Consider the following 23,878-nt stretch of genomic DNA (forward strand, 5'->3'; position numbering starts at 1 on the left):
ACTTTTTTATTTTGCCATCCTCACTTTTAAATATTTGAGACACTTTGAAATATACCTTAACTTGGTTCTCAAATATTATAATCTTGGCATAATTCAAATAACTAAAAAATTTTATGCATCCCTGGAGTGACCATAACGGCTGAAATACTAAAAATGTCTTGCAGTATTTTTATACTGCACCACCTACAAAACACAACAACTATTTATTATCAACAGCTGATCGCACGGAAAACATAAACAAATGGTTTAAGTAGTAGAATTTATTTTAACGTCAGACGACGTAGCTCGAAAATTGTTTAGAAAATAACTCCATAAAGTGTAGTAAAAATGTGGTTGGCTGGGAATCTGTTCAAAGGATCCATAGCAACCAGATTCGGGCGCATGCTGCATCTCAAGCGAAAGGAAGTTTATATGGTGAGTACAAGTTGTCCCAAGATTTCTCGCATTTCCAACTATTATGCAATATTGCACCTGCTATCTTTAGGAATGCTTCCGCATCCTGGGCGTTCACGAATCAGCTGATCAGAATACGGTTCGCCACGCCTACTTAGATCTGGTGAAACGGGTGCATCCTGATTCGGGAACGGAGGAAGCCAGTGCCGAACGCTTCCAGCAGGTGGACGAGGCATTCCGTGTGCTGCAGGAGAAGTTCGCCAAGGGAAGGCGAAACATTCAGGAGGACGAGGAGGAGGCCATGGAGTTTGACATCAAGCATACGGCGCCGCAGCACCGGCAATATCTTTCCAACGAGGGCATCGGAGTGGGAACTCCCTTTCAGCGGCAGAAGCAGTACCAGCAGGTGCGCGCCATGAAGGCTCAGGAACGTGTTCTGGAGCACCGCATCGACAAGGCGGCTGCCGGAGAGAAAACACTGATGTCCAAGGGCGGCAGCCACTTTCGTAAACATGCCATTAAGACCAAGTACGGTATTGATCGTGTGGTCGAGGATCTCATTCAGGAGGCCATGTCCAAGGGTGACTTTAACAATCTAAACGGGTCAGGAAAGCCCCTGTCCTCGGCTCAGTCACAGAATCCCTATCTGGACTTTACGACCCACAAGTTGAACAAGATTATGTTGGACAACGGCTTCACGCCGGAATGGATAAGCCTGGGCAAGGACATTCGCGATGCGATTGCTCAGCTGAAGACGAAACTGCGCCAGGAGCGCAAATACTACGGCGAATGGCCATTGCAGCGCACGGAGGATCTGGCAGCCTGGAAAGTATTCACGCTGAATCACCAGGACGATGTGCAGCAATTAAACAAGCTTATTGACAAGTACAATCTAATAGTGCCCATTCTGAAAAATCAGTTCTTTCGCCTGCACCTCGATAGGATGGCCGAACCTATATTTAAGGATCCGGAATTGCAGCGTAACGTAATCAGACCCGAAATGAGAGCTAAACCCAGCAGCAATATAGAGAGCCAGGACAGTTCCAGCACAAGTTTGTTTTCGCTAATTAGCAAACTATTGTAATTCAAATTGTGTGATTGTAAAATATGTGATATTAGATGTAGATTAATGTGCTGTAAGTTTATGTGTACAATATATGAAATAGTTGTTATAATGTTAAAATCATTGATATGTTCTTAGTTGAAAATCGTGTGATTACAAATGTTAGATTTTTTATATATATAGTTCAGTTCATCTTTAAAAATTTTTTGAATTATTTTTAATCAAACTTGAAGTTTATTAATATATTTTTATAGTGTAAATAGTTTTTTATATAGAAAGGAATGCTGCCCAAACCTATAAAATTTGCCATACAACTAATTAACGTCAAATTATCGTTGAAAGTTCAAGATTATAATTATAAATAATTTGACAAAAAGTCTTCGAGTAAGATAAAGTCATCCCTGCTTGTTCCATTTACTGACTGCTGACTTCCGGAGAAATGAGAGCCGTTCCGTTGGCCAACATTGCCAATGCCCTTGGAAAAGCCCAGTGCTCAGCCTTGTGGATGCGTTGCGCCAGCGAATCCTCGTCGTCATCGGGCAAAATGGGAACAGCAGCCTGAACAATAATCGCTCCCGTGTCCACACCCTCGTCCACGAAGTGAACCGTGCAGCCGGACTCCTTTTCACCCGCCTCCAAGGCCTGCTTCTGGACATGCAGGCCAGGATACTTGGGCAGCAGCGAGGGATGGATATTGACGAGCCGTCCACGCCACTCCCGAACGAATGGAGCACTCAGGACACGCATAAAGCCGGCAAGACAGATCAGATCCACCCGAGCCGCCTTCAGATTTCGCGTGAGTTCCGCGTCATAGACCTCTCGGCTAGCGAAATCCTTGTGAGAGATGACCAACGAAGGTATTCCGGCTTGCGTGGCTCGTTGCAGACCCAGGACACCAGGCTTATTGCTGATTACCAGCACAACGTCGGCATGGATACCCTGTGCCGAGTCGCGCGTTGCATCTATTAGTGCCTGCAGGTTGCTGCCCGTTCCCGAAATGAGGACAGCAACTCGCTTCCGACGCTGGGAGAGCATCTTCTGTGTCCTTGTCAATGATGCCTCAAAGTTCTGGACCACCACCTGCGGCTTCTTCGGATCCTTGCGGGCCACCACCTCGCCGACCACAGCTGCTCTTTGCGGATAAAACAGCTCCTTGAGAACGTTCTCGACTTCCGTGGGGGCCACCACCAGGACCATACCCAAGCCGCAGTTATATGTGCGCTGCAGCTCAGTGGAACTGATATTTCCGGCCGCTGCAAGCCAGGCGAAAACGGGCGGAAGCTGGAACTTATTGGCATCCAGGCGTACGGCCAGATCCTTACGCAACACTCGCGGTATATTCTCGCTCAGGCCTCCTCCTGTAATATGGGCTAGTGCCTTGATGCCGTGATTCCCGCGGGAGATCAGAGTGGACAGTGCCTGGACGTAGATCTTGGTGGGTACCAGCAGCTCCTCGCCCAGCGTCTTCTGACTAAAAGGCGCCTTGTCATGCAGACCCAAGCCCACTCGCTTCAAAACGGCGTGAACCAAACTGAATCCGTTGCTGTGGACGCCAGACGAAGGTAAGCCGATGAGCACATCTCCTGGCTGGAGTTCATCCAAGAGGGGTAGAATTCCAGAGTGTTCTGCTATGCCCAAGGCGAAGCCAGCCAGATCATAGACCCGTGGTCCGTACAGCAGCGGCAGAGCAGCACTGTGTGAGTCTGGAGGAGATTAGACAAGTAAAGCATTTCCACATAAAAAGATAGCAAACCACACTTACCAATGAAACTGCTGTTCGCCTGCCTGGCGCCCTCTTGGACCCCGGAGTGAACCTCCTTGGCCAAATGCTCCTGCCAGAGGCCGCAGGCATAGTAGCTTGAGAAACTGATTGGCTCGGCTCCATTGCAGAGGATGTCGTTGACGCACATGGCCACCAAATCGATGCCCACGCTCGTGTTGCGATTCGTTTGCTGCGCTATTTTCAGCTTGGTGCCCACTCCATCGGTGCCCAGGATGAGAATGGGGTCCTTGTAGTGGGTGGGTATGCGCGTAAGCCGACGACCAACTGCATTTTCAAAGCATTCCTCGCGAGGAGCTGTTAAGTCCGAATCGGAAGGCAGTTTTTTGAGCTCTTCGGGCAATTCCCGATCTCCGAGACCACCGAACGGCGAGGCCACCTTCTCCAGTTGTTCCACAAAGTTGCGCACCTGAACGGCTGATCCACTAACCTTTGACCGCCGTTGCAAGACACCCAGCACTTTGGCTCCGGGAAGGGACGTTCGCCACAGCTGACTTGACTGAGGCAGGATCAGAACCATGCCAATGCCGCAGTTGTGTCGCTCAAGAAGCGTTTGGGCACTCAGCTTTAGCTTTCCGGCCAGCCAGCCAAAGATTTTGGGCACTGGGACGGCACCGAAATCCAGCGTTGTCTCGAATCCTTCGGGAAGAAGACGGAGGACATCGTTCAGCAGACCATGGGTCACGTGAGCCACAGACTTGATCTCATCTCCTTTCTGAAGATGAGGCAACAGCTGCTGGACATACAGTTGAGTGGGCGTGGCCAAGACATGGGCCAAGGTCAGCCCATCGTCGCCACCGTCCACGGGAGAGCGCTCTCTGAGATTCACTTTGGATGCCGCCAACTGGGTGAGTATCTCATTGAAGCCGGCGCAATGGAGTCCAGATGATGGCAGACCGATGAGCAGGTCACCCGGCTGGTAAAGATCGAAACGGGGCAGGATTCGAGAGTGCTCCACTATGCCAACGCAATAGCCAGCCATGTCGTGCTGACCGGGAGCATAAAGAGAGGGCATCTCTGCAGTCTCACCACCTGAAGAGAAATTTTAAATTAATCGACGGATTTCAGAGGAGCTCGGTCATGTGCTCACCCACTAAGGCGCATCGCGCATCCCGGCAGCCATCAGCCATTCCCTTGACCAACTGGGCGGCCAATGTAACTTGCAGCTTCCCACAGGCAATGTAGTCCAGAAAGGCGACCGGCTCGGCACCCACTTCCAGGACATCATTAGCAGCCAAGGCAAACAGGTCGTAGCCCACATTTTCATACAATTCGTGCTCAAGGGCAAGGTGAATCTTGGCTCCGACTCCCTGAGTAGCCTCAGCAATGACTGGCTCCTTGTAGCTGAGTTCCTTCAAGCGGAACAGTCCTCCAAATCCACCCAAGCCGCCAAGGACGCCAGGGCGCTGGGTGCCCCGAGACAAGGGCTTGATGCGTTGCACCAGTGCATCTCCAGCATCGATGTCCACTCCGCTGTCCTTGTAACTCAAACCCGGGGTGCTGGCACTGGCACTACGTATGGAAAAGATGAGATTTAGTGGGAAGCCAATGATAAACTAGATAAAAATTCCAATCTTGCTTGCTTTATTTTAACTGAGTTTTTATGCATGATGATTCACTTGTAATTACATTTTGAACGCCTTCTGGGCAATGTCCGTTCGGTACTGAGCTCCAGAGCCCGAGAAAGTGATGCTGCCCGCCAATTTGGTGGCCTTCGCAGCGGCCTCCTTCAAGCTGCCGTCCAGGGCGATGGCAATGAGGACGCGACCGCCATTGGTCAGGGCTTCCTTTTGTGCATTCACGGCAAGGCCGCTGTGAAAGACCAGTTGGGTGGCCGTATTGGCAGCCGGAAGTCCTGAAAGTAACATACAAGCTATTATGCAGGTCTAAGGGAAGTGGTCAAAACCTTACCCGATATGAAGCAACCCTTTGTGGAGGTCTCCGGATAGCCAGCACTGGCCAGGATCACACCCACGGCACTCACTCCATTGCGCCATTGCAGAGGAATCTTGTCCAGCTTTGCGCTGCAACAAGCCTGCATCACATCGAACAGATCGCTTTCGAGCAGCGGCAGAATTACCTGGGTCTCGGGATCTCCAAACCGGCAGTTAAACTCCAGCACACGGGGACCATCGCGTGTCAACATGAGTCCCGCATAGAGTATACCCTGGTAGTTGATCCTCTCCTTGATCAGACCCTGCACAGCCCGCTCCAGCACGGCCTTTTGCACCAGTTCCAGTGCTGGCTGGCTGATCAACGGACATGGGCAGTAGGCGCCCATGCCTCCGGTGTTTGGTCCAGTGTCGCCGTTGCCCAGACGCTTGTGATCCTGCGCTGGCAGCATGGCGCGCACACTTTTGCCATCGGTGAAGGCCAGAACGGAAACCTCTTCGCCCTCCAGCAGCTCCTCCACCACCAGCGTGGCACCCGCCTGTCCGTACTTCAGCTCTCCAAGGATCTCGTCCACCGCCTGGCAGGCCTCCTCCGCATTGGCGGCCACCACCACGCCCTTGCCCGCGGCCAATCCAGCAGCTTTCACCACCAGAGCTGGATACGGAGCGCTATTAAATAAAGAGATTTTTAAATGGATTCTATCAAAGCATATAAGGTGGTAATTATACCTTCTGATGAATGCCTTGGCCTTTTCGGTGTCCGTGAAACTCTCGTAACGTGCTGTGGGAATCCCATGGCGCAGCATGAAGTCCTTGGCCCACTTCTTGTCCGCCTCGATTTGGGCACCTTGCTTGCCGGGTCCAAAGCAGGGGATTCCAGTGCTCTGCAGCACATCGCCCAAGCCCAAAGCCAAGGGATCTTCGGGTCCCACAACCACCAGGGCTATCTGGTTCTCCTTGCTCCATTTAGCAATGGCCTTTAAAAGAGGCGATAAAATTAAGTTAGTAAAATAAACTAATCCATTTTTAAATGTTTTCAATTTAATATCAAGAAAGGTAATCCCATTTGTGCAGTGATTCATAATTTCGTAACAAATATAAAGCAGTTCATTTGGATTATTCCAGATCATCCACAACACAAGCTTGTTGTGATGAAATATATAATCAAATAACCGATGTTAAAATTACTTAATTGACATTGTAATCGCATTTACAACTGATGCACTGATAAATTCTCGCCAAAAAGATATCATTTTGTGAGATCCGGCAGTTTGAATCTCAGAATTTGCATCGTAATCGTGTTGATTCCAAAAGCAATCTGCAGTTTTGAGATCATAATTGGGTTTTCCAATCAAACCGGGTCACGATCGTCCGCCACCTCTTGGGATCCTCATTGTTTTAGGTTGTTTTGACTTTTGGAGGCAACCACATTCCAAGTCAAAGATAACACTCCTCTAAGTACACAACCGGTTCCATCGTCAATTTGTCGCCAAAATACTAAATGCCTTCCTAATTGTTTTGCCATTAAACTGGGTCTGTGGGTGCATTGTCTTCGCACTTGGCGGATCGATGGCGATGATGAACTGACTCAGGCGCCAGCTATGTCAGCCATGTCAACAAACCAAGTTAATCCCAGCTTGATCGCTGGTCCGGTTTCGATTTCGGTTTCGGATTCGGATGCGTAGCCGTCGATATCGTTAGTCAGCTCTAATTCGAATTGGCGCCAACGCAGCACCGGATTACCCCGCGCTCTGGAGAAACGTGTCTCGATTGCACTGGCCTGCGTTCCAGACCATTTAGCACCTGGGAAGCTCATCCTCATCCCGAGTTCCTGACCCCCGTCCATTTCATCCGGTTGACCGTTTCTCGTTTCCCAGGGTTCAAGAACGTTCACACAAAATGACGCTTTTATTGGCCCATTTGGCTTTCCAAATTAAGAGCGATTTGGCAAACCCGACCAAGGTTTTAATTTCCCGTAACGAAGGTTGCCACGATCTTATGACAGATGGTTTGGAGCCGCAGAAGAGAAAGATCAACAACTTTTATATCTGTTCAGTTCTGGTAAGACTCGCATTCTCCGACTGGCTCTACCCAAATTTGGCTAGAACGTTTTCGCCTTTATGCTTTACAGAGTGCGCTCATGATTTACTGTATTATATGCAAATTAAGTGCGGGAGAATGGGTTGTGGGGATGTGGGTATTTGGCTACCAGGAGGGCGGGCAGCAGGTCTGGAGCGGAATGCTGCCACATTTGTCTGCGGATAAGTACGGAATTAGATACGCTTTGCTGAATTAGTCGGACGGGTTTTGAGATCGGCCAAAAGAAGTATCATCCAGGGGATAGCAGGAAACTGCGTCTACGTTGCCGTCAAGTGATTGAATTATATGCTTGATGATAAAAATCCAAAGATCATTTATCAGAATACCTATGCTTATGCAATTTCTAAAAATAACCATGCAAATAAATTCAGCGCCGAATTTTGCGTATCGAGTCGAAGAAGTAATTAAGCTTAATTAACCCAAAATTGGCATTTGGGCTGTAAAGCGTTACTTAACTGCAAAGTCATTTCCTTTATAACTAATTTGCCTCGAGGACGTCATATTACAAAAAGTCTATCGGTTATATGGAAATTCCAGACATAAATTTCAGCACAAATGACTATTATTAAATTAACTAACTGTCAGCGAAACGTGGTAGCTAATTTCTAGTGCATACCATCGATCATTCAAAAACAAAAGTTACATTTACTACACATCTTGAATACATCGGCTTTTACGACACTGCAGTTCAACGATCGTTATGGTATTTAGAGATCCTTGGGATGGTAAGTCGAGCCGGACAATATGGGATTTTCAAGATCAGCCACAATACATATCAAATCGTAAGTGCCCCAACCTTCGAGTAGGGCATAACCAACCATTCACGAATGTTTCATTTAGGTTTTACTCGGCTTTCCGTTTTGCCGGACTCCACACCGTCCCACACTTTTGGGAATTGCAGCGGCGAAAACGACAAATAACGCCGTTGATACCTATATAAAATAATTCCTATAAGAAATAAAATCATTTTATTTATGACTGACTAAGGCGACCAGCAGCGATGAGATGATGTAGATGGAGACGATCATGACGATCATGACGATGACGAGCGGAGATGGAGACGGCAACGGCAACTCGGAACTGGGTTTCCGAGGCGAGGTATAGCCAAAAATCCGCTGGTGAGCGGATGGATATAAAAACGAAAGCGTCCGAGAAGCAGGCAAGCAGTTTAGAACCAAACTCGAACGCGACACCATGTATTTGCTTGTAAGCATCAGCTGGGAATTTCCCGAAAATGGATTATAATCGCCGACTCTCGTCTCGAATCCCACCCACAGGTGAACTTCATCGTAGCGCTGGCCGTGCTGCAGGTGCAAGCCGGCTCCTCCTACATTCCGGACTCGGATCGCAACACACGCACGCTTCAGAACGATCTGCAGGTGGAGCGGGATGGCAAGTATCGGTATGCCTACGAGACGTCCAATGGCATTTCCGCATCGCAGGAGGGATTGGGTGGCGTGGCCGTGCAGGGCGGTAGTAGTTACACATCACCCGAGGGCGAAGTCATCAATGTGAACTATGTGGCCGATGAATTTGGCTATCATCCCGTGGGCGCCCACATACCCCAGGTGCCGGACTACATACTGCGCGCCCTGGAGTACATTAGGACGCATCCCTACCAGATCAAGGACTACTACACCGGCGAGCTGAAGACCGTGGAGCATGATGCGGCCGCCTTCAATGTGTACACACGCAACATACAGGATCATACGATCCCCCAATCCCGACCGAGCACCACGCCCAAGACCATATACCTCACCCATCCGCCCACGACCACGTCGCGACCTCTGCGCCAAAGACGAGCTGTTCCGACGCACTGATGATCGATGGACGTGATTCTTTGGCGGGGCAAGGGGCTGGCCTCTCCGGCGGCCAGCGGGCGAATCTGTGAATTTTGATCTAAACAATTAATTAAGCCACGAACAATAAATAGAAGTGCTAAACAAACATAATCGATCTGTCGAGTTGTCTGCTGAGGATCATGGATCACATTATGGAGCGGCATAAACAATTTTGGTTATTTGATTCTGTTTATGGAAGAGCAATCAACTTGAAAGAAGTCTGCGAGAAATGCGAGCAATTTAGACTGAAAGTTTATAATTGATATTAAATTTAAAAATTGGGGGAATCCTATTAAGCTGTTGAACCAATATATTTCGCCAATTTAAATTTCCATATTTAAAAACGAACCAAATAACACCTGTTGTCCGCGATTTAAAGTCTATAAATGATGGGATCGTAAAAGTCGCATTTGAAAGATACAATTTAAAGGAATAAAAAGTGGAAAGGCCCAATTTAAAGGTAATTTTTGTATAATCTAAAAGAACACTTTTTGCCACTGCTACCTGCTATAATTAATTAACAGAAATGAAGCAGATAAGGTACTTAAACTGGTTTTTGTTTTACTTTCAGTTGTAGTTATTTTTTATGTATTTCATTATTTAAGATTTAAAAACATTTAGTACTCATGATGTACTCATTCTTATAAAATTAACAAAGGTATATGTTGTAATTTAATCAACTAATATGTAGATTATATAGTACATATACAACAAACTAATAATTTACAAAATTAAGCAGTGGATGCATAGTGCAAAACTACTAGCACACGTGGAATATTTATAAAAATATATTTCCAATAACGAGATTACACATCCCTTATCAGCCAGACGTGCAATCGCGCCCCCATGGCCCGTCTAAGGGTTAAGGCGCCACGACTCTCTAAGATTGGATGCAATGAAACGTTTTCCCAGCGTCTCGATTACGGATTTATGGCTGCCGCTCAGCATAAAGGTTCTCGTCGAGCATGGAGTGCGTTTCTTACCACGACCAGAAGCCATAGAAGCGAATATATCACGGGGTAACACCATTAAATGGCAACCAAACGCATTAAATTACCAAAAATGAGCACCCGCCACCCAATTAACACACACATTTGCACTTTTCTGTAACTTTAGGAACCGCACGAAGGTCGCTCCAAGGTCGGCGTAACGAACCTACCTCGAAGTCCTTAGGATCCAAGATCTTAGCATCCAGATTCCGACACTTCTCCACCAGCTGGATGCCATGGCTGCCCGGCAGTGCGTATATTTGGGCCACCTTCGGAGATTGCGACAACTTCCAGCAGATCGCGTGCTCCCGACCGCCGCTGCCAATGACCAGAACGCGATGCGACATAATTCCGCTGGAGTGGATGAACCACTAATCAAACTAATTCGACTTAATCACGTTTCCAGAGCAACAATAACACCAAACTAATGCGCACCCACGTGTTGATCGAAAAGCACGCGCGATTCGAAGTTTAAAGCCCGTTTCGATATCGAATTCGGATCAAACCGCTCGCTTCGACGCCTCTTTTTCAACTAAAATCTGGGGGAATCGAGAAGTTGGAAACTAGGTAGGCACAGTACGTATGTATGTATGTGCATAAATGTGTGAATATGAATACCCTATCCATGCGCGATTATGTTTGTCTTCAGGTTCAGGGGCTGATAAGAGCGCTTCCAGTGGGTTGATTGCAATATTTTCTACACAGACGAAAATCAACTAGATGGCAACTAGATTTCTTCTATATGAACAGAATTTATAAAAGGTTTAGATATAGATGGTATAGTTCAAACCCTTAAAAGTTAAACAAACAATTTATGCCTGTGCTAGCTTTTTTTTTCAGTGCAACCGCTGCTGTTTGTTGTTTTCAGCTGGACGATTGGAAAAGTTGCTAATAAATAACAAAAACACGACGATAGCCTTTCGGGACCCCTGCAAAATCAACGATCGCTGGGGGTAAATGGAGCAGTAACTCAAATTGCATTCGCTTATCAGGATCACTTTGTAAATCAAATAAACATCCGAAAGATCTGGAATTTTTCCTCAAAAAGTACATATGTATGTTGCTTAGCTGCTTTTATGCGAAATATTAGATCAGCTGTAAGCTAAAAGCTCTTCTTAAACATACATATATGTATCTAGAATAAAAGCTCAAAGCTAAATGAGGTAACTCCCCGGGTAAGCTTTTTAGATCAGAAACTACTTTCTCTACCATACATTGAAAAACTATATTTATAATACTAAATATCCCGAAGAATAGCCTTTAGTTACATAACATTCACCACAATTAGTCAGTTGAATCGAAAATCATTAATGCGGTCGAAAACAAGTTGAGTTTGAATCAACATCCGCTGATTAATTAGGTATTGAAAGGCAAAAGGCAATAAATAAGATCGAATCTCGAGCTCAATAATTTGCGGGATCATTGCACTGCAGAAATCATAATCTTGCGTCACATTTTAAAATTACCGCTTCGTTTTATTAGTATGCATTATACAAAATTTTGTGGTGTGAGTTGTAAATTTACAAAATATCTACCATAGTCCGTCATAAAATTTGGGTAGATCAACGAAAACGCGCCACATCGAACCTGAGTGCAAATGTGTGGCGACATTGAATCTCAGAATGCGTCGTGGATTGCGCTTTTCGCTTCATTTTAATTTATATATATATATATATTTAAAAACATGCATTTGGAATCGAAGTACCAAGTTGAAAATTAGAAGTTATTGAAATAGACAGGACTTGCTCCATCGCCGCAATCTGTTACCGCCGCATCTGAAAGCCAATGGAGCCATTCGGACAGGGACCCTTGGGCAGGCGCAGGACTAGGTCGTTGAACGGATGCGGGTGCTGGCCGAGCTGCTGCGCCTGATGGTTCTGCTGCAGCTGATGCTGGTGCTGCTGCTGGTGCTGCTGCGGCGACTGGAGCGACTGTTGGCGCAGGAGGGCAGCGGACACTGATCCGCCCACAACAGGTGACCAGCTCTGCTGCGGATTGGGCGACGACTGGGGCGGCGCCTGAGCCTGCATCCCAACACCGCCCAGTCCCGATCCTCCGCCTCCGTACGGCGGTAGCCGTTGATTGAAATGCTGCGACGGCTGCTGCTGCTGTTGCTGTTGCTGCGGATGCTGATGTTGCGGGTTATGCGGATAGTAGTAGTTAAGGCCAGGCTGATTGTGCAGCCCCGGGAAGTAGCTGTTGTAGTTATTATACATCGGCGTCACTTGGGACATCTTCGGTGCCGAACTCGAGCGGTGCATTCCGCCTGCTGGATGGCTACTATTGTTGTTGATGACGTTGTTGTTGCTGACCGCAGAGGGGGGAGTGGCAGGCGTCGGCGCGGACGAAACAGCCACACTGCTGCTATTGACAGCTGGCGTGAAGGGAGTGGCCCTAAAAATAAAACGAATATGTGCACATGTCTGATTAAATGTGGGTTTCTGTTCAGATGTCTCTATAAATTTGACCAAACCATAATAAAATATTCTAGTATCAAGAAAAGATTAAGATTAAGATGATTAAGATGATAGGTCATATTTGGATGTACCTATTAGTGTTGCGATGGCAAATATTGGTCAAACATAAATAAAGTAAATTTTGGAAATTAAATCAACTTTTTATAGCAACTTACGGTTTGTCATCCTCCGGGTTTTTGGCAGCGCCCAGGATGCGCAGCCTGGCCTCGGCGTACTCCTGTTCGCGCTGCTTGAGGGTCTTGATGGGCTGTTTCGGTCGCATCCCGTTAATGTCCCGCCGCTCCTCCGACTGGGCGGGCCGTCGCAGTATCTTGACGGTTTGGTTGCTGGTGGGCGTGCAATAGGTGGCCGCATCATAGTCATTGGTCGTCTTGTGCAGCACCATCATGACGGGCTGCTGCTGGGTAGATGAGTCAACCTCTGCTGGCGGTGCTTGGGGCTTCCGGGCAATTGTGATCTGCCGTGGCGGGGGATTCCCGCCCCCGCTTCCACCACCATCGCCGCTGCTGAGGATTTGTGAGGACTCCTGTACGCTCTGCGGCCGTTGGAGCAATTTCATTTTGTTGACAGGTGGGTCGCTCGCCTGCAGCTTTGTTTGCAGAGTCATAGAGAGCTGGATAAGAAAAAAAATAAGGGAGTGTTCCATCGGTTATCAGGTATGATGCTCAATCACATCGCGTGGCACACTCACCTCATCCTCGTCGATTTCCTCCCAGTTGTCTAACACATCCTCGCCATGGGACATCGTTCGACACAGCACGTTGCTAGAATATATACTCGGGTTTTGGTTGCGTTTTCGCTCACTTCCTTCTCTTGCGTCTGCTGCTGCAGCTCGCACTCTTACTGATACATGATTCCTTCGCACTTTTATCAGACATAAGTTATGCGTATGTTGGCAAGCACACTTTTTTCACGAAATTCGCACCCAAGAACCCTACTGAAAAAACAAAAAACAATACGCAACAATTTGGCCTGCTGCTAATGTCGTTCTTGTTGTTGTTGTTTTCCGTGGGCTAGTCTTCTTCTTGCTCGTCAGGTCACAGCAAAAGTGACAGGTTTTGTTCATTTGCACGGGAACTGGGAAAGTGGTTGCACTTTACTGGCCCAACCCGCACTGCGCCAGAAGATACTTGGCCCACCCACCTTTGATATCTACAATTGTTAACCATTTATTTTTAACGCTTTATTAATAAAAGAAATGTGTGGCCGCCGCACGCGTTTCCCTGCGAATGACAATCGAAATTTAGAATCGTGGAATTTCCGATAGACAGTGTAATCGAACGGAAAATTTAAAATTTGTTTTGCATTTAATTTTCTAGCAATCCATTTCATTTATAATGACAATGTCGTGCAGAGCAAACTTTAAGTTAGTTATACTAGAAAGCTTGAAACGCGAAAAAGAAGAATGAACATTCTGTTTGGTATTTCGATTAGCCATGTCATACCAAAGACTGCAATCGATAGGTGAATGATAAGCCAATGTTAGGTGTATGTTATGTTAACATGATAAGCAAATCAGCTGTTGCCTCTGCAATTTTGGAACAGCTAATGAAATATTTGAAATAGATAAGAGGCACTCTTGATCATGGAAATTATAATACCGCGCTATTCGGAATCACACAGCATTATCATAGGTCAGCAACCGCGCAGCAAGCAGATCACCAAGCGATAGCATTCATCAGGAAGCCACCGATCTTCAAGCACGTGCATTTCGTTCAGAAGCTGACGGAATTTCTCGGTGTGTTTACGTAAATAGTTAAAATTCAGCAATGGAGGAGGTCGAAATCAGCACGGAAAAGAAATCCAATCCCGTAAAGTCATTTATTGCGGGCGGCGTGGGAGGCATGTGCAATGTGCTCGTAGGCCATCCTTTGGACACAATAAAGGTAAGCTCCAAAACTGTGGTTAGAAATGGAATCGATGTAATGCTTAAAGTTCCACTTCAGGTACGTCTCCAAACCATGCCCACACCTCTACCTGGACAACCGCCTAGATACAAGGGAGTCATTGATTGTGCCGCCAGGACATTTCGTTATGAGGGTATTCGCGGATTCTACAGAGGAATATCCGCTCCACTCGTGGGAGTAACACCCATTTATGCCGTGGACTTTGCCGTCTATGCGGCGGGTAAACGATTGTTCCAAACGGATGACCACATTAGGCTCACCTACCCACAAATCTTCGCCGCGGGAGCCTTGGCCGGAGTTTGTTCCGCCCTTGTCACAGTGCCCACCGATCGTATAAAAGTCCTTCTACAGACGCAAACCGTGTCCAACGGACCTCTGCTCTACAATGGAACCATTGACACGGCCGCCAAGCTATATAGGCAGGGTGGCATTCGGAGCCTCTTCAAGGGAACCTGCGCGTGCATTCTGAGAGGTCAGTTGTTAATTAATTGCTTAATATTATAGTAATATAATAGTAATGGATAATTTTGAATTCATAGACTCGCCCACCGGTTTTTACTTTGTGACCTACGAGTTCCTCCAGGAATTGGCTAGAAAGAAGTCCGCCAATGGGAAGATTAGCACCACATCAACTATTCTGTCCGGCGGAACGGCGGGCATTGTATTTTGGACTTTGGCCGTGCCGTTCGATGTACTTAAAAGCCGTCTCCAGTCGGGTGAGTCATCCAATCGCCAATCGCTGTATTTACAATGATTTACAAATGCCATATTTTCAGCACCTGAGGGAACATACAAGCACGGCATTCGCAGCGTTTTTAGAAACCTCATGGCCACAGAAGGCCCAAAAGCTCTAATTCGCGGTATCCTGCCAATTCTACTTCGTGCCTTTCCCTCCACCGCAGCAGTTTTCTTCGGCGTGGAGCTAACCAATGATTTGCTGAAGGCTTAAATTCAAGAATTTGTATTTCAGAGAGGCTGTTTAGAATATTAAATATTGTTTACATATGCGGTTGAGTTTAGTTTATTTGGATTTCTGATATTCTATAACCAAAATGTTTAAAATATTAGCTATGCGCAGTGGCCGAGGGATATTAATGGATTTTTTAAATATAACGCCAATAATTGGTATCCGATTTAAAAAGTTAAATATATTTTACTTTACATGCTAATGTATCTCTACCTCTTGGCTTGGCTTACAATTTAAATACATTTTACTTTACATGTTAAAGTATCTTTACATTTAAGCTTAGTTTCGATTCATTCCAATTGGATGTGAAATCGAAAGCTTCTGCAGAACAGATCGACAATATTAGAATTAGAAGTGCAACGAGATTAGTACTACTGCTTCCAACTAGAACACTACTTGCATTGTCTGAGAAATGGTTTATAACAAGAAAGGAGATCAAAACCACAGACAGGGCAGAATTCCTCAGTAGAGCTAACTACTACACTGTCCAACAAGCCACAGATACATGATTGGAGTTGCCAAAAGTTGGCTTATGAATTTCGGACACCTTTATTTTGGCCCCAATAAAAACTCGATCTGCCGATTTTTAACTCTTAAAGAAATGGAGAAAAACATTCTGTGGCACTTAATAATATTTGCAGACCCTTTAACCTAAAGTGGAAGAGCTATTTGAACTCAGAATTGGAGTGGAACGATTTTTGCACGAAATCACTAAGACGGTTAGATAGATCCTGAAATCTAAGGGTTTCTTTTTTTTTTCTTTATTGTACAAAACACTGTTTTGAAAACATTTGTAATTATTTATCGGCTGAAAGCTTACCTTCCAATTATTGTGATATTTGTATAATAGATATATATTCCAGCTTTTTTAATTAACAACTTTTTCCACATTTGTAAAAAGTTTATTTACTTAACCAACATATTTTATATTTTACTCAGTATATTAAACCATGTAATCAGCTGTAAATTGAAAAAAAAAAAACTCTTTTCCATTTTATTTTTGTTTAGTTTATTTTTTATTCAGCTTTCTGGTCTATTCATAGTTTCTAATTCTTAATTTTTGGAATGTCATAAAATCACCTTAAACACTATTACGAATATCATTTAAAAATCGCATTACCAAAGATTGCACATTAATCGTAAAAATATGTAAAAATAATTGCAAATAAATATGCATAAATTGTATATTTATACAAAAAATGTAATGTATAAAACATGCAATACTCCTTAGGAATCAATAAAAATAAACTAAATGGTGTGCATAGCATTTTTGATATCATAAATTCTTCGTAGCATTGGCTGTGATGCTCACTTGGTAAACGATCCATAATCAGATCAATACATACGTCTATATAATACAAATCAAAAAAATCAGGCGGTTTTAAACACCTCCAATGGAGTTCTTGTAACACAAATATTTAGCATCCTTAGTCATTGACAGCTAGTTTCCGATAGGATCTTAATCGTGATAAATAGTAAATTAGTTTTAACAATCAATTGCTTTCTGTAAACCAAAGGGGGTACAGAGTTAATCAAAGAATAATCAATTTTTTAGTCTTGTAATTAAAAGAATAAACCTTTAAGCATCAACAGAATATAAGCGTTTAACTATAACAGATTAGCTGCACAGTTTCCAGATCCGTTTGCACATTGTACTTTAAATGTTCGTTATTAGCGTAGTTTAGTGAAAGCGATGAGAATTGCTCTAAATACTTTTACATTTAAAGGTATTTGTAGCCAAAGTGTTTTAACAATCTAATAGGAATCGTTACAAGGGCAAACGATCACGTCATAATCATACTTATAAAAACAAAATTGAACATATGTATGTGTTAGAATGTGGGAGCATTGTGGTAATAAAAGATAAATGGAATATCACGATTAGTCCTTAACAAGTTACATATTAGCTGCTCAGCTTCAAGTTCAGTTTTCAGCTGCTCAGCCGCCTTGACTAGAGTTGGAGCCGCCGCTGGCGAGTCCGCCACAGCAATTACTCTGTGCTGCCTTGGCACTGAAGCTCCCCAGGCCGATGGAGCTGCCCTCCGACTGACGCTGGGCGGCTGCCGCTGCGGCCGAACTACTGCCATCCTTGCTCCTTGCCTGACCAATCAATTCGGCGGCAATCTCGTAGAACAGCCGCTCCACATTCTCTGCCTCCTTGGCGGATGTCTCCAAGAAGTACATGTCATGTTGCTTGGCGAACTCTTCGCCAATTTGGGTGGGAATCTCTCGGTCATCCCTGTCTGTCTTGTTACCCACCAGGATTTTGAGTACCTTGGAGTTGGCATACTCCTGGATCTCGCGCAGCCAGTCCGGCAGGCAGTCAAATGTGGGCTGGCAGCTGATGTCGTACACCAGGATCAAGGCGTGAGCCGATCGATAGTAGCTTTGCGTGATGGATCGGAACCGCTCCTGGCCGGCGGTGTCCCAGATTTGTAGCTTGATCTTCTCGCCCTCCACCTCCACCGTCTTAATCATGAAATCCACACCAATGGTGGCACCCTGGCCAGGTGGAAATAGGCCCTGAGTAAAGCGGCGCACCAGGCAGGTTTTTCCAACACCAGCATTGCCCACCAGGACGATTTTGAACAGGAACTTGTAGTCCTCCATTGCGAATGTTGCCAAAATGGGTTGGTTTTCGGGTTTTTGAGTCGCTGGGTGTGGGCAAGTGTGTGTGTGCTCTGCGAAAGTAGACGAAAGTTAGTCGGAGCTTAGACACACCTAGTCAGCGACGCGTAACGATTATACTTTGCTGGCTGGTGGTGGTTCGTTGGATCAGCTTACGCCATCCCCAGCGAAGACATCGCCTATCACCTGTGGCTCACCTGGGGCTTTATCACTAGCTGGCCAACGGCTGTTAGCCTTTTTTGGCTTATTTGGCTAAAAGGTGATGACTCAACAGCAGCTGTAGATGCTTGTTACTCGCTTATCTATGCGAATCGGCCCCAAATCTATTCAGCAGGCTTTCGGCCAGGTTGACTATGCTTGCAAATTGGTAATCAACTGGTTGCATGCTGCCGCATTAATTGCCAGCCTTAATTTTGCTTATGTTTACCAACAGAATTTTGCTGTATTTCGACGTGATGGTATTTGATTAGAGATGTGAGAAAACATCAATTCCTATAGCGATACTTAACAATGTTTTTCTTTGTATCGATAATCGACGTTTTGCAAAGCCCCTAAAAACTTTTTTGAAAACTATAAAAGCAAATTGCCTTGTCTTGCTAGTGTTGCGAAAAAATGGCTAAATTCTTCTTTAAGCATCTGTATGTAGGGCTGTTACGGCGCGTTACGTAGATATGCCCTTGTCTAAACAGGCTCTTAAGGATTTATCAAAAACGGAACCGCCGATGTTATCGATATGGTGCCCGCGTTGAAGTACGATCACTAGCTATCGATTGTGCGTCATCGATAAGTTCTGTGACAACCCTGAAGCCGAAAACAAGTAGCCACGCTAGAGAAGAAAATCTGGTTGAAAATTTGACAAAAATTGTAATTGAATAAGCGCAAAAGCCAAAAGAGAACTTCGTAAGTGGTCCTACGAATTGCGCTGTGCGTTCCCACCACATTTTGATTTCTCCAAACGTGCCAGACACCGAGCAGGGGACTTTTTTTTTACGGAGCACCCCGAATTGCAGCGAAGTAGTTTTCTAATATGGCCGAGGACTTTGATGTGGAGGCGATGCTCGAGGCACCGTACATGAAAAACGTAAGTTCCCAAAGCCGGATAACAGCCGACTATCTTTTAAATTAAGTCCCACTGGCTTTGTGCCCACCCAAGGCAATTATTTTGCTGTGCAAAAACAAAAAGAAAAAAATAGAAAAACAGTTACTTCATATGTATGTTTGTATACTTCTTTTCCCACATAGACACCCACAGGCGTACGTGCATTTTGTGTTTGTATGTAAGTCGTCTTCGTCTCGGGCACACACACACACACACACACACACATGTGCAGTCGATGCATACTAAGTGGTCTTAAATCGATTTTTAGCCTAATTTTGCTGTTTAATAAAAAATCGGCAGCCGGAACGCCAATCTGCGTGCTGATTTTCGTAATAATTTTTTTTCACACTCGACTGCGTTCATACAGAAAAGAGTTTCGCCAACGGAAAATCTGTCTGTGTGTGGGTTTGTGTTGTTTATTTTCCTACGCGGCATTTGATACAGTCCTGTACTGCAATAGGTGTACAGTGGGGTGCAAAATATTTGGCAGGGCTGCAATTGCAACTAAAAACATTTAACAAGTATCAGGGAACTTAAAGGATTGAATTACTAACAAGGCAATTACTAACTTAATCATTAAAAAACAACGTATGTTAGTGATATATATATCTTACTAAACTTGGACTTTAATCTTTGTTAGTGACTGAAACGGATTTTGTAGCAATTGGTATTCCTCTTATCTTATCTGGGCGACTCATCTAATAATATTTCAATAGGTTTAAACTTAGTCAAATGAAATCATACTGGTGAAATCCCAATATATTATAAAATGATTTGGAGGTTAGCAAAACACATTTTTCCGTAGCTTTTACAAATGCAATTTTTGGTGTGTTGTGGAATAAATCTAGTAAAATTATCATTAATTAACCCCAGCATTATTGTCCGACAGCTCGCCAAGGTTTTCGAAATAGTAGTCTATGAAATCCAGCTGAACTTGGAAATGAATTGAATTCTCTTTCGCCCCAAACCAACAACTCATGAGTTCAACGCTCGTATTTCTTCCTATCTGCTGTCTCACTAAGAACAACCGACAACTACCCACACACAATCACCATTAAAAAATAAAAAAAAAAAAACCAAACAAAAATGCTAGAATAATTCTTAAGGGTGAAATGTCTTTGCAGAGAATCGAATAAGCTCAATATTGTTGCTAGAGATTGTTTTGGTCATTCTAAACACAAAAAGCTGGAGACCATTTGGTAAGTTTTGAATGTGCCAGAAGCTGCGAAAAAAAACCAATTACAAAATTACAAAACAATAAAAAAAAAAACCAAAACATATCTAGGCATTTTGTATACAATATGATTTGTTTATGTTTGCGTTTTTTTTTTTGAACACAATCCAATTGAAATCGTTAACTTACTGCTCTATGTAAACCAATGAAACTGAACGTGCACTAAATTTCAGATATACTCCTCCTAACTTGTCTGGGGCAGCAGGCAGCACTACTACTACTCTCACTCACAGTCAGACAAGAAAGAAAGTATCGCTCAAATTACAAATTACAGATTTACCATAAACAGAAATCGAAATATAAGCATAATTGTTGACCAACACATAAGCCCAAAACACAAAGCCAAAGCCAAAAAACCAAACCTATTTGAACAAACAAAAAACGTAATAAGCAATTCTTAAACTATAGCACTACAATCTTACTTATATTATGTCTATGTCCTATATATATATAGACGACGTCTTTTTGAGAACCAATCAACCAGTCCACTCCACTAGCCAGCGCTAAACATTCCCCCAAAACTGATCTGATTGAGAATGAGAATGAGCATGGGAAATTTGCCCATGTGGAGACAACATTTCTCGCCGTCGTGAACCATCTGTGTGTGTGCCATATACAAATTAAATATATTACATATATTTACCAAAACTACGTATAAGATATCTCTCTTTATCTATATCCTTATTACTACCTTTGCTAAAAATTGGCAATGATCCCCAAATGATCATTGTTGACTTAAGCATTTCTACTTTATATACTTGCAGATGCCAAAAATTTAACTAATTTACTTTGATTTGCTTTCTCTTATTCAAAAAAAAAAAATATTTACGAAACTGAAAAAATAATATATCATAACAAACTCAATGATATAATCGAAAATCAACCAACATCTCAACAACGACAACAACGTAACGAACGATCAACACCCGTTATGTGTTCCCACCCACCAAAAACTGAAACCAATCGACAACAAAAAAATAATCCACTTATCTGTATCTACATTATTGCTTGCGCCCAACCAACCCATCCTCCCTGTCCGATCCTACACCCAATCCACCAAACAAACAAAACAACCTATCTGTGTAGAATGTCAGTGCGGGCAGCGGTGGACGTGGTGGACGCAAGCGCAGCGGCAGCAGTCCAGGCGGCGGCGGTGGACACGATGACGACTACGCCGAGAATGGTCCGCGGAACGGAAGTGGCGGCGGAAGCTCACACAAAAAGCAAAGCAAGCGATCCCGGTAAGCTCAATCAATAATTAATGAGTTAATGTAGTCAACGAGTCATTCCTTTTTTTTTTTCACTCTCGCAGCAGTAGAAGCGGCTCGCGTGATGGCAAATCTCGACGAGATCGCGGCAATGAACGCAGCAGTCATCGGGACAAGGATAAGGAGCGCGATCGTACCCGAGACGGAGGCGACCGGGATCGACACCGCCGGGAAGGTGGCGATCGAGATCGGGAGCGGGAACGCGAGCGTGAGCGCGAACGCGACAGACCCCGTCGGAGTCGATCGCGGGATGAGCGCGGTGGAGGTGGTCGCTACGGCGATCGTGACAAGGATCGCCGCTCGCGAGATCGTCGCGCCGGCAGCAAGTCGTTGCAAATGGATCGCTCGCGGGACAAGCGTCGACGCAGTCGCTCCCGCGATCAGCAGCGCAAACGGCTGAGTCCGATCCGTGAACGCAAGCGCAGCCATTCCCGCTCGAGGGACAGAAAGTAAGTTGAGATCATAGATTCCAAACCGAAACCCACCTTTGTTGGCTCCTCTTTATATAATATTCTTATTATAGTAGTCGCCGTCGGGGAACCAATTCTCCGCGACGCCGCTCACCAGCGAATGGAGCTGAACGCACCACGCCCACCGAGCTCAGTCCCGAGGAGCGGGACGCCCGCACCGTTTTCTGCATCCAGTTGTCGCAGCGAGTGCGAGCACGTGACCTGGAGGAGTTTTTCTCCAGCGTGGGCAAGGTGCGCGACGTGCGTCTAATCACGTGCAACAAGACGAAACGCTTCAAGGGCATTGCCTACATCGAGTTCGATGATCCTGAGTCCGTGGCACTGGCCCTGGGCCTCTCTGGCCAGCGGCTACTCGGCGTGCCCATCATGGTGCAGCACACGCAGGCTGAGAAGAATCGTCTTCAGAATGCAACGCCGGCATTCCAACCGAAGAGTCACACGGGTCCCATGCGCCTCTACGTGGGATCACTGCACTTCAACATTACCGAGGACATGCTGCGGGGCATATTCGAGCCCTTTGGCAAGATCGATGCCATTCAACTGATCATGGACACGGAGACGGGCCGATCCAAGGGCTACGGATTTATCACGGTGCGTTTTCGAGCTGTTGAATGAATTATACAAGGATTCAGCTGAATATTTATTTAATCATTAATCTTAACTAATTTCCTGTTTCTATTTTGCAGTACCACAATGCTGACGATGCCAAAAAGGCTCTGGAACAGCTGAACGGCTTCGAACTGGCCGGTCGGCTAATGAAAGTGGGCAATGTGACAGAGCGACTGGACATGAATACCACCTCGCTGGACACCGACGAGATGGATCGCACGGGCATCGATCTGGGTGCCACGGGACGTCTGCAGCTGATGTTCAAGCTGGCGGAAGGAGCCGGTTTGGCGGTTCCCCAGGCAGCTGCCAATGCGCTGCTGGCTACAGCACCTCAACCGGCGCCGTTGCAGCAGCAGGAGGTGGCGCCATCGATAGCCACACAGTGCTTCATACTGTCCAATATGTTTGATCCGCGTACCGAGACAAATCCTACCTGGGACGTGGAGATCCGCGACGATGTGCTGGAAGAGTGCGCCAAACACGGCGGGGTGCTGCACATCCACGTGGACACCATCTCGCACACGGGAACCGTGTACGTCAAGTGCCCGAGCACAACGACCGCAGTGCTGGCAGTGAATGCACTGCACGGACGCTGGTTTGCCGGTCGAGTGATCACGGCGGCCTACTTGCCCGTGATCAACTACCACACCATGTTTCCGGACTCCATCAACGCCGTCGATCTGGTCACGTCCACGCGCAAGAACACCGACGATTAAGCTGAATGCGTGGACAGAAATATTGTTAATATTCGTTACAAGAACTAATTTTTGGTCAAAACATTTCAATTTTTTTAAAGACTCGACGCAAGCTGAAAATTAGGGGCACATATTAAAATACAATTAAATACATTTATAAATATATATGAATTTGAAAATTTTAACACTTCTCGCTTTCAAGTAATTATGTCCGTGAACTATATTAATGTGTAGATTGCCTGAAATGCTGCAAGATCGTGTTACAAATGGTTAATGACGTAGTTTCTAGTGCTTAATTTGTAATTTGCTAGTTTGACCGTCAAAAATGTAAGGACACCGACCGATCGACCTATCGATTGTTGGCTTGCACGGAGCTTGATTTTAAAACATTGGACATTGTAACATTTCTCATACTTGTTAAGCCGTAGTTTTACTATACAGATATTTTGTAGAAAAAAGAAACGCT

The 23,878-nt window shown here is 45.2% G+C and overlaps 7 protein-coding genes and 1 long non-coding RNA gene across 12 annotated transcripts; 5 read left to right on the forward strand and 3 right to left on the reverse strand.

Moving 5' to 3' along the window:
- Positions 1-219: 219 nt before the first annotated feature.
- LOC6611484 (dnaJ homolog subfamily C member 28) lies at positions 220-1,576 on the forward strand. The gene is made up of 2 exons (XM_002035989.2): positions 220-414; positions 485-1,576. The coding sequence occupies exons 1-2, from the start codon at positions 328-330 to the stop codon at positions 1,475-1,477; spliced, it is 1,080 nt and encodes a 359-aa protein (XP_002036025.1). The 5' UTR covers positions 220-327; the 3' UTR covers positions 1,478-1,576.
- A 91-nt stretch (positions 1,577-1,667) lies between these two features.
- On the reverse strand, positions 1,668-10,587 carry LOC6611485 (trifunctional purine biosynthetic protein adenosine-3). Its single transcript, XM_002035990.2, has 7 exons — positions 10,229-10,587; positions 5,858-6,105; positions 5,148-5,797; positions 4,866-5,091; positions 4,327-4,748; positions 3,219-4,268; positions 1,668-3,159 (listed from the first exon to the last, which is right to left on the reverse strand). Exons 1-7 carry the CDS (start codon positions 10,403-10,405, stop codon positions 1,871-1,873), a joined length of 4,062 nt encoding a protein of 1,353 aa, XP_002036026.1. The 5' UTR covers positions 10,406-10,587; the 3' UTR covers positions 1,668-1,870.
- LOC6611486 (pupal cuticle protein) lies at positions 8,331-9,180 on the forward strand. The gene is made up of 2 exons (XM_032714103.1): positions 8,331-8,434; positions 8,506-9,180. Exons 1-2 carry the CDS (start codon positions 8,423-8,425, stop codon positions 9,046-9,048), a joined length of 555 nt encoding a protein of 184 aa, XP_032569994.1. The 5' UTR covers positions 8,331-8,422; the 3' UTR covers positions 9,049-9,180.
- On the forward strand, positions 10,551-11,108 carry LOC116800226. 2 transcript variants are annotated; one of them, XR_004361208.1, is made up of 3 exons: positions 10,551-10,642; positions 10,708-10,835; positions 10,886-11,108. It is a non-coding gene; the product is annotated as an uncharacterized LOC116800226 (long non-coding RNA). The 2 variants fall into 2 exon arrangements; XR_004361207.1 differs by having other exon boundaries at positions 10,708-11,108.
- Positions 11,109-11,502: 394 nt separating this feature from the next.
- LOC6611487 (trithorax group protein osa) lies at positions 11,503-13,759 on the reverse strand. Its single transcript, XM_002035992.2, has 3 exons — positions 13,227-13,759; positions 12,691-13,148; positions 11,503-12,452 (listed from the first exon to the last, which is right to left on the reverse strand). Exons 1-3 carry the CDS (start codon positions 13,278-13,280, stop codon positions 11,822-11,824), a joined length of 1,143 nt encoding a protein of 380 aa, XP_002036028.1. The 5' UTR covers positions 13,281-13,759; the 3' UTR covers positions 11,503-11,821.
- A 285-nt stretch (positions 13,760-14,044) lies between these two features.
- LOC6611488 (mitochondrial magnesium exporter 1) lies at positions 14,045-15,447 on the forward strand. Its single transcript, XM_002035993.2, has 4 exons — positions 14,045-14,421; positions 14,482-14,914; positions 14,982-15,158; positions 15,219-15,447. Exons 1-4 carry the CDS (start codon positions 14,305-14,307, stop codon positions 15,389-15,391), a joined length of 900 nt encoding a protein of 299 aa, XP_002036029.1. The 5' UTR covers positions 14,045-14,304; the 3' UTR covers positions 15,392-15,447.
- Positions 15,448-16,575: 1,128 nt separating this feature from the next.
- Positions 16,576-18,514, reverse strand: LOC6611489 (ras-related protein Rab-30). Of its 2 annotated transcripts, none has more exons than XM_002035994.2 (2): positions 18,235-18,514; positions 16,576-18,090 (listed from the first exon to the last, which is right to left on the reverse strand). In XM_002035994.2, the coding sequence occupies exon 2, from the start codon at positions 18,017-18,019 to the stop codon at positions 17,348-17,350; it is 672 nt and encodes a 223-aa protein (XP_002036030.1). In that variant the 5' UTR covers positions 18,020-18,090; positions 18,235-18,514; the 3' UTR covers positions 16,576-17,347. The 2 variants fall into 2 exon arrangements, with proteins under 2 accessions (XP_002036030.1, XP_032569993.1); XM_032714102.1 differs by lacking the exon at positions 18,235-18,514 and adding an exon at positions 18,158-18,179.
- Positions 18,515-18,817: 303 nt separating this feature from the next.
- Positions 18,818-23,597, forward strand: LOC6611490 (RNA-binding protein 39). Of its 3 annotated transcripts, none has more exons than XM_032714100.1 (6): positions 18,818-18,937; positions 19,002-19,118; positions 21,457-21,611; positions 21,683-22,087; positions 22,165-22,699; positions 22,795-23,597. In XM_032714100.1, exons 2-6 carry the CDS (start codon positions 19,065-19,067, stop codon positions 23,431-23,433), a joined length of 1,788 nt encoding a protein of 595 aa, XP_032569991.1. In that variant the 5' UTR covers positions 18,818-18,937; positions 19,002-19,064; the 3' UTR covers positions 23,434-23,597. The 3 variants fall into 3 exon arrangements, with proteins under 3 accessions (XP_032569991.1, XP_002036031.1, XP_032569990.1); XM_032714099.1 differs by having other exon boundaries at positions 18,819-18,937; positions 22,162-22,699; XM_002035995.2 differs by having other exon boundaries at positions 18,818-19,118; positions 22,162-22,699.
- The last annotated feature ends 281 nt before the right edge of the window (positions 23,598-23,878 follow it).

The sequence above is a fragment of the Drosophila sechellia genome, chromosome 2L (genome assembly GCF_004382195.2).
Source record: "Drosophila sechellia strain sech25 chromosome 2L, ASM438219v1, whole genome shotgun sequence".
NCBI lineage: Eukaryota > Metazoa > Arthropoda > Insecta > Diptera > Drosophilidae > Drosophila > Drosophila sechellia.

Excerpts from the sequence above, each read along its gene's own strand:
- LOC6611484 (XM_002035989.2), top strand. The coding sequence starts at position 328 with ATGTGGTTGGCTGGGAATCTGTTCAAAGGATCCATAGCAACCAGATTC. Across the intron at positions 415-484 it reads AGCGAAAGGAAGTTTATATG|GAATGCTTCCGCATCCTGGG; the intron begins GTGAGTACAAGT and ends TGCTATCTTTAG.
- LOC6611485 (XM_002035990.2), bottom strand. The coding sequence starts at position 10,405 with ATGTCGCATCGCGTTCTGGTCATTGGCAGCGGCGGTCGGGAGCACGCG. Across the intron at positions 4,749-4,865 it reads GCCCAGAAGGCGTTCAAAAT|TGCCAGTGCCAGCACCCCGG; the intron begins GTAATTACAAGT and ends TTCCATACGTAG. Across the intron at positions 3,160-3,218 it reads GGCGAACAGCAGTTTCATTG|ACTCACACAGTGCTGCTCTG; the intron begins GTAAGTGTGGTT and ends AATCTCCTCCAG.
- LOC6611487 (XM_002035992.2), bottom strand. The coding sequence starts at position 13,280 with ATGTCCCATGGCGAGGATGTGTTAGACAACTGGGAGGAAATCGACGAG. Across the intron at positions 13,149-13,226 it reads AGGAAATCGACGAGGATGAG|CTCTCTATGACTCTGCAAAC; the intron begins GTGAGTGTGCCA and ends TTTCTTATCCAG. Across the intron at positions 12,453-12,690 it reads AACCCGGAGGATGACAAACC|GGCCACTCCCTTCACGCCAG; the intron begins GTAAGTTGCTAT and ends TTTTATTTTTAG.
- LOC6611488 (XM_002035993.2), top strand. The coding sequence starts at position 14,305 with ATGGAGGAGGTCGAAATCAGCACGGAAAAGAAATCCAATCCCGTAAAG. Across the intron at positions 14,422-14,481 it reads ATCCTTTGGACACAATAAAG|GTACGTCTCCAAACCATGCC; the intron begins GTAAGCTCCAAA and ends GTTCCACTTCAG. Across the intron at positions 15,159-15,218 it reads TAAAAGCCGTCTCCAGTCGG|CACCTGAGGGAACATACAAG; the intron begins GTGAGTCATCCA and ends CCATATTTTCAG.
- LOC6611489 (XM_002035994.2), bottom strand. The coding sequence starts at position 18,019 with ATGGAGGACTACAAGTTCCTGTTCAAAATCGTCCTGGTGGGCAATGCT.
- LOC6611490 (XM_002035995.2), top strand. The coding sequence starts at position 19,065 with ATGGCCGAGGACTTTGATGTGGAGGCGATGCTCGAGGCACCGTACATG. Across the intron at positions 21,612-21,682 it reads AAGCAAAGCAAGCGATCCCG|CAGTAGAAGCGGCTCGCGTG; the intron begins GTAAGCTCAATC and ends TCACTCTCGCAG. Across the intron at positions 22,700-22,794 it reads AGGGCTACGGATTTATCACG|TACCACAATGCTGACGATGC; the intron begins GTGCGTTTTCGA and ends TCTATTTTGCAG.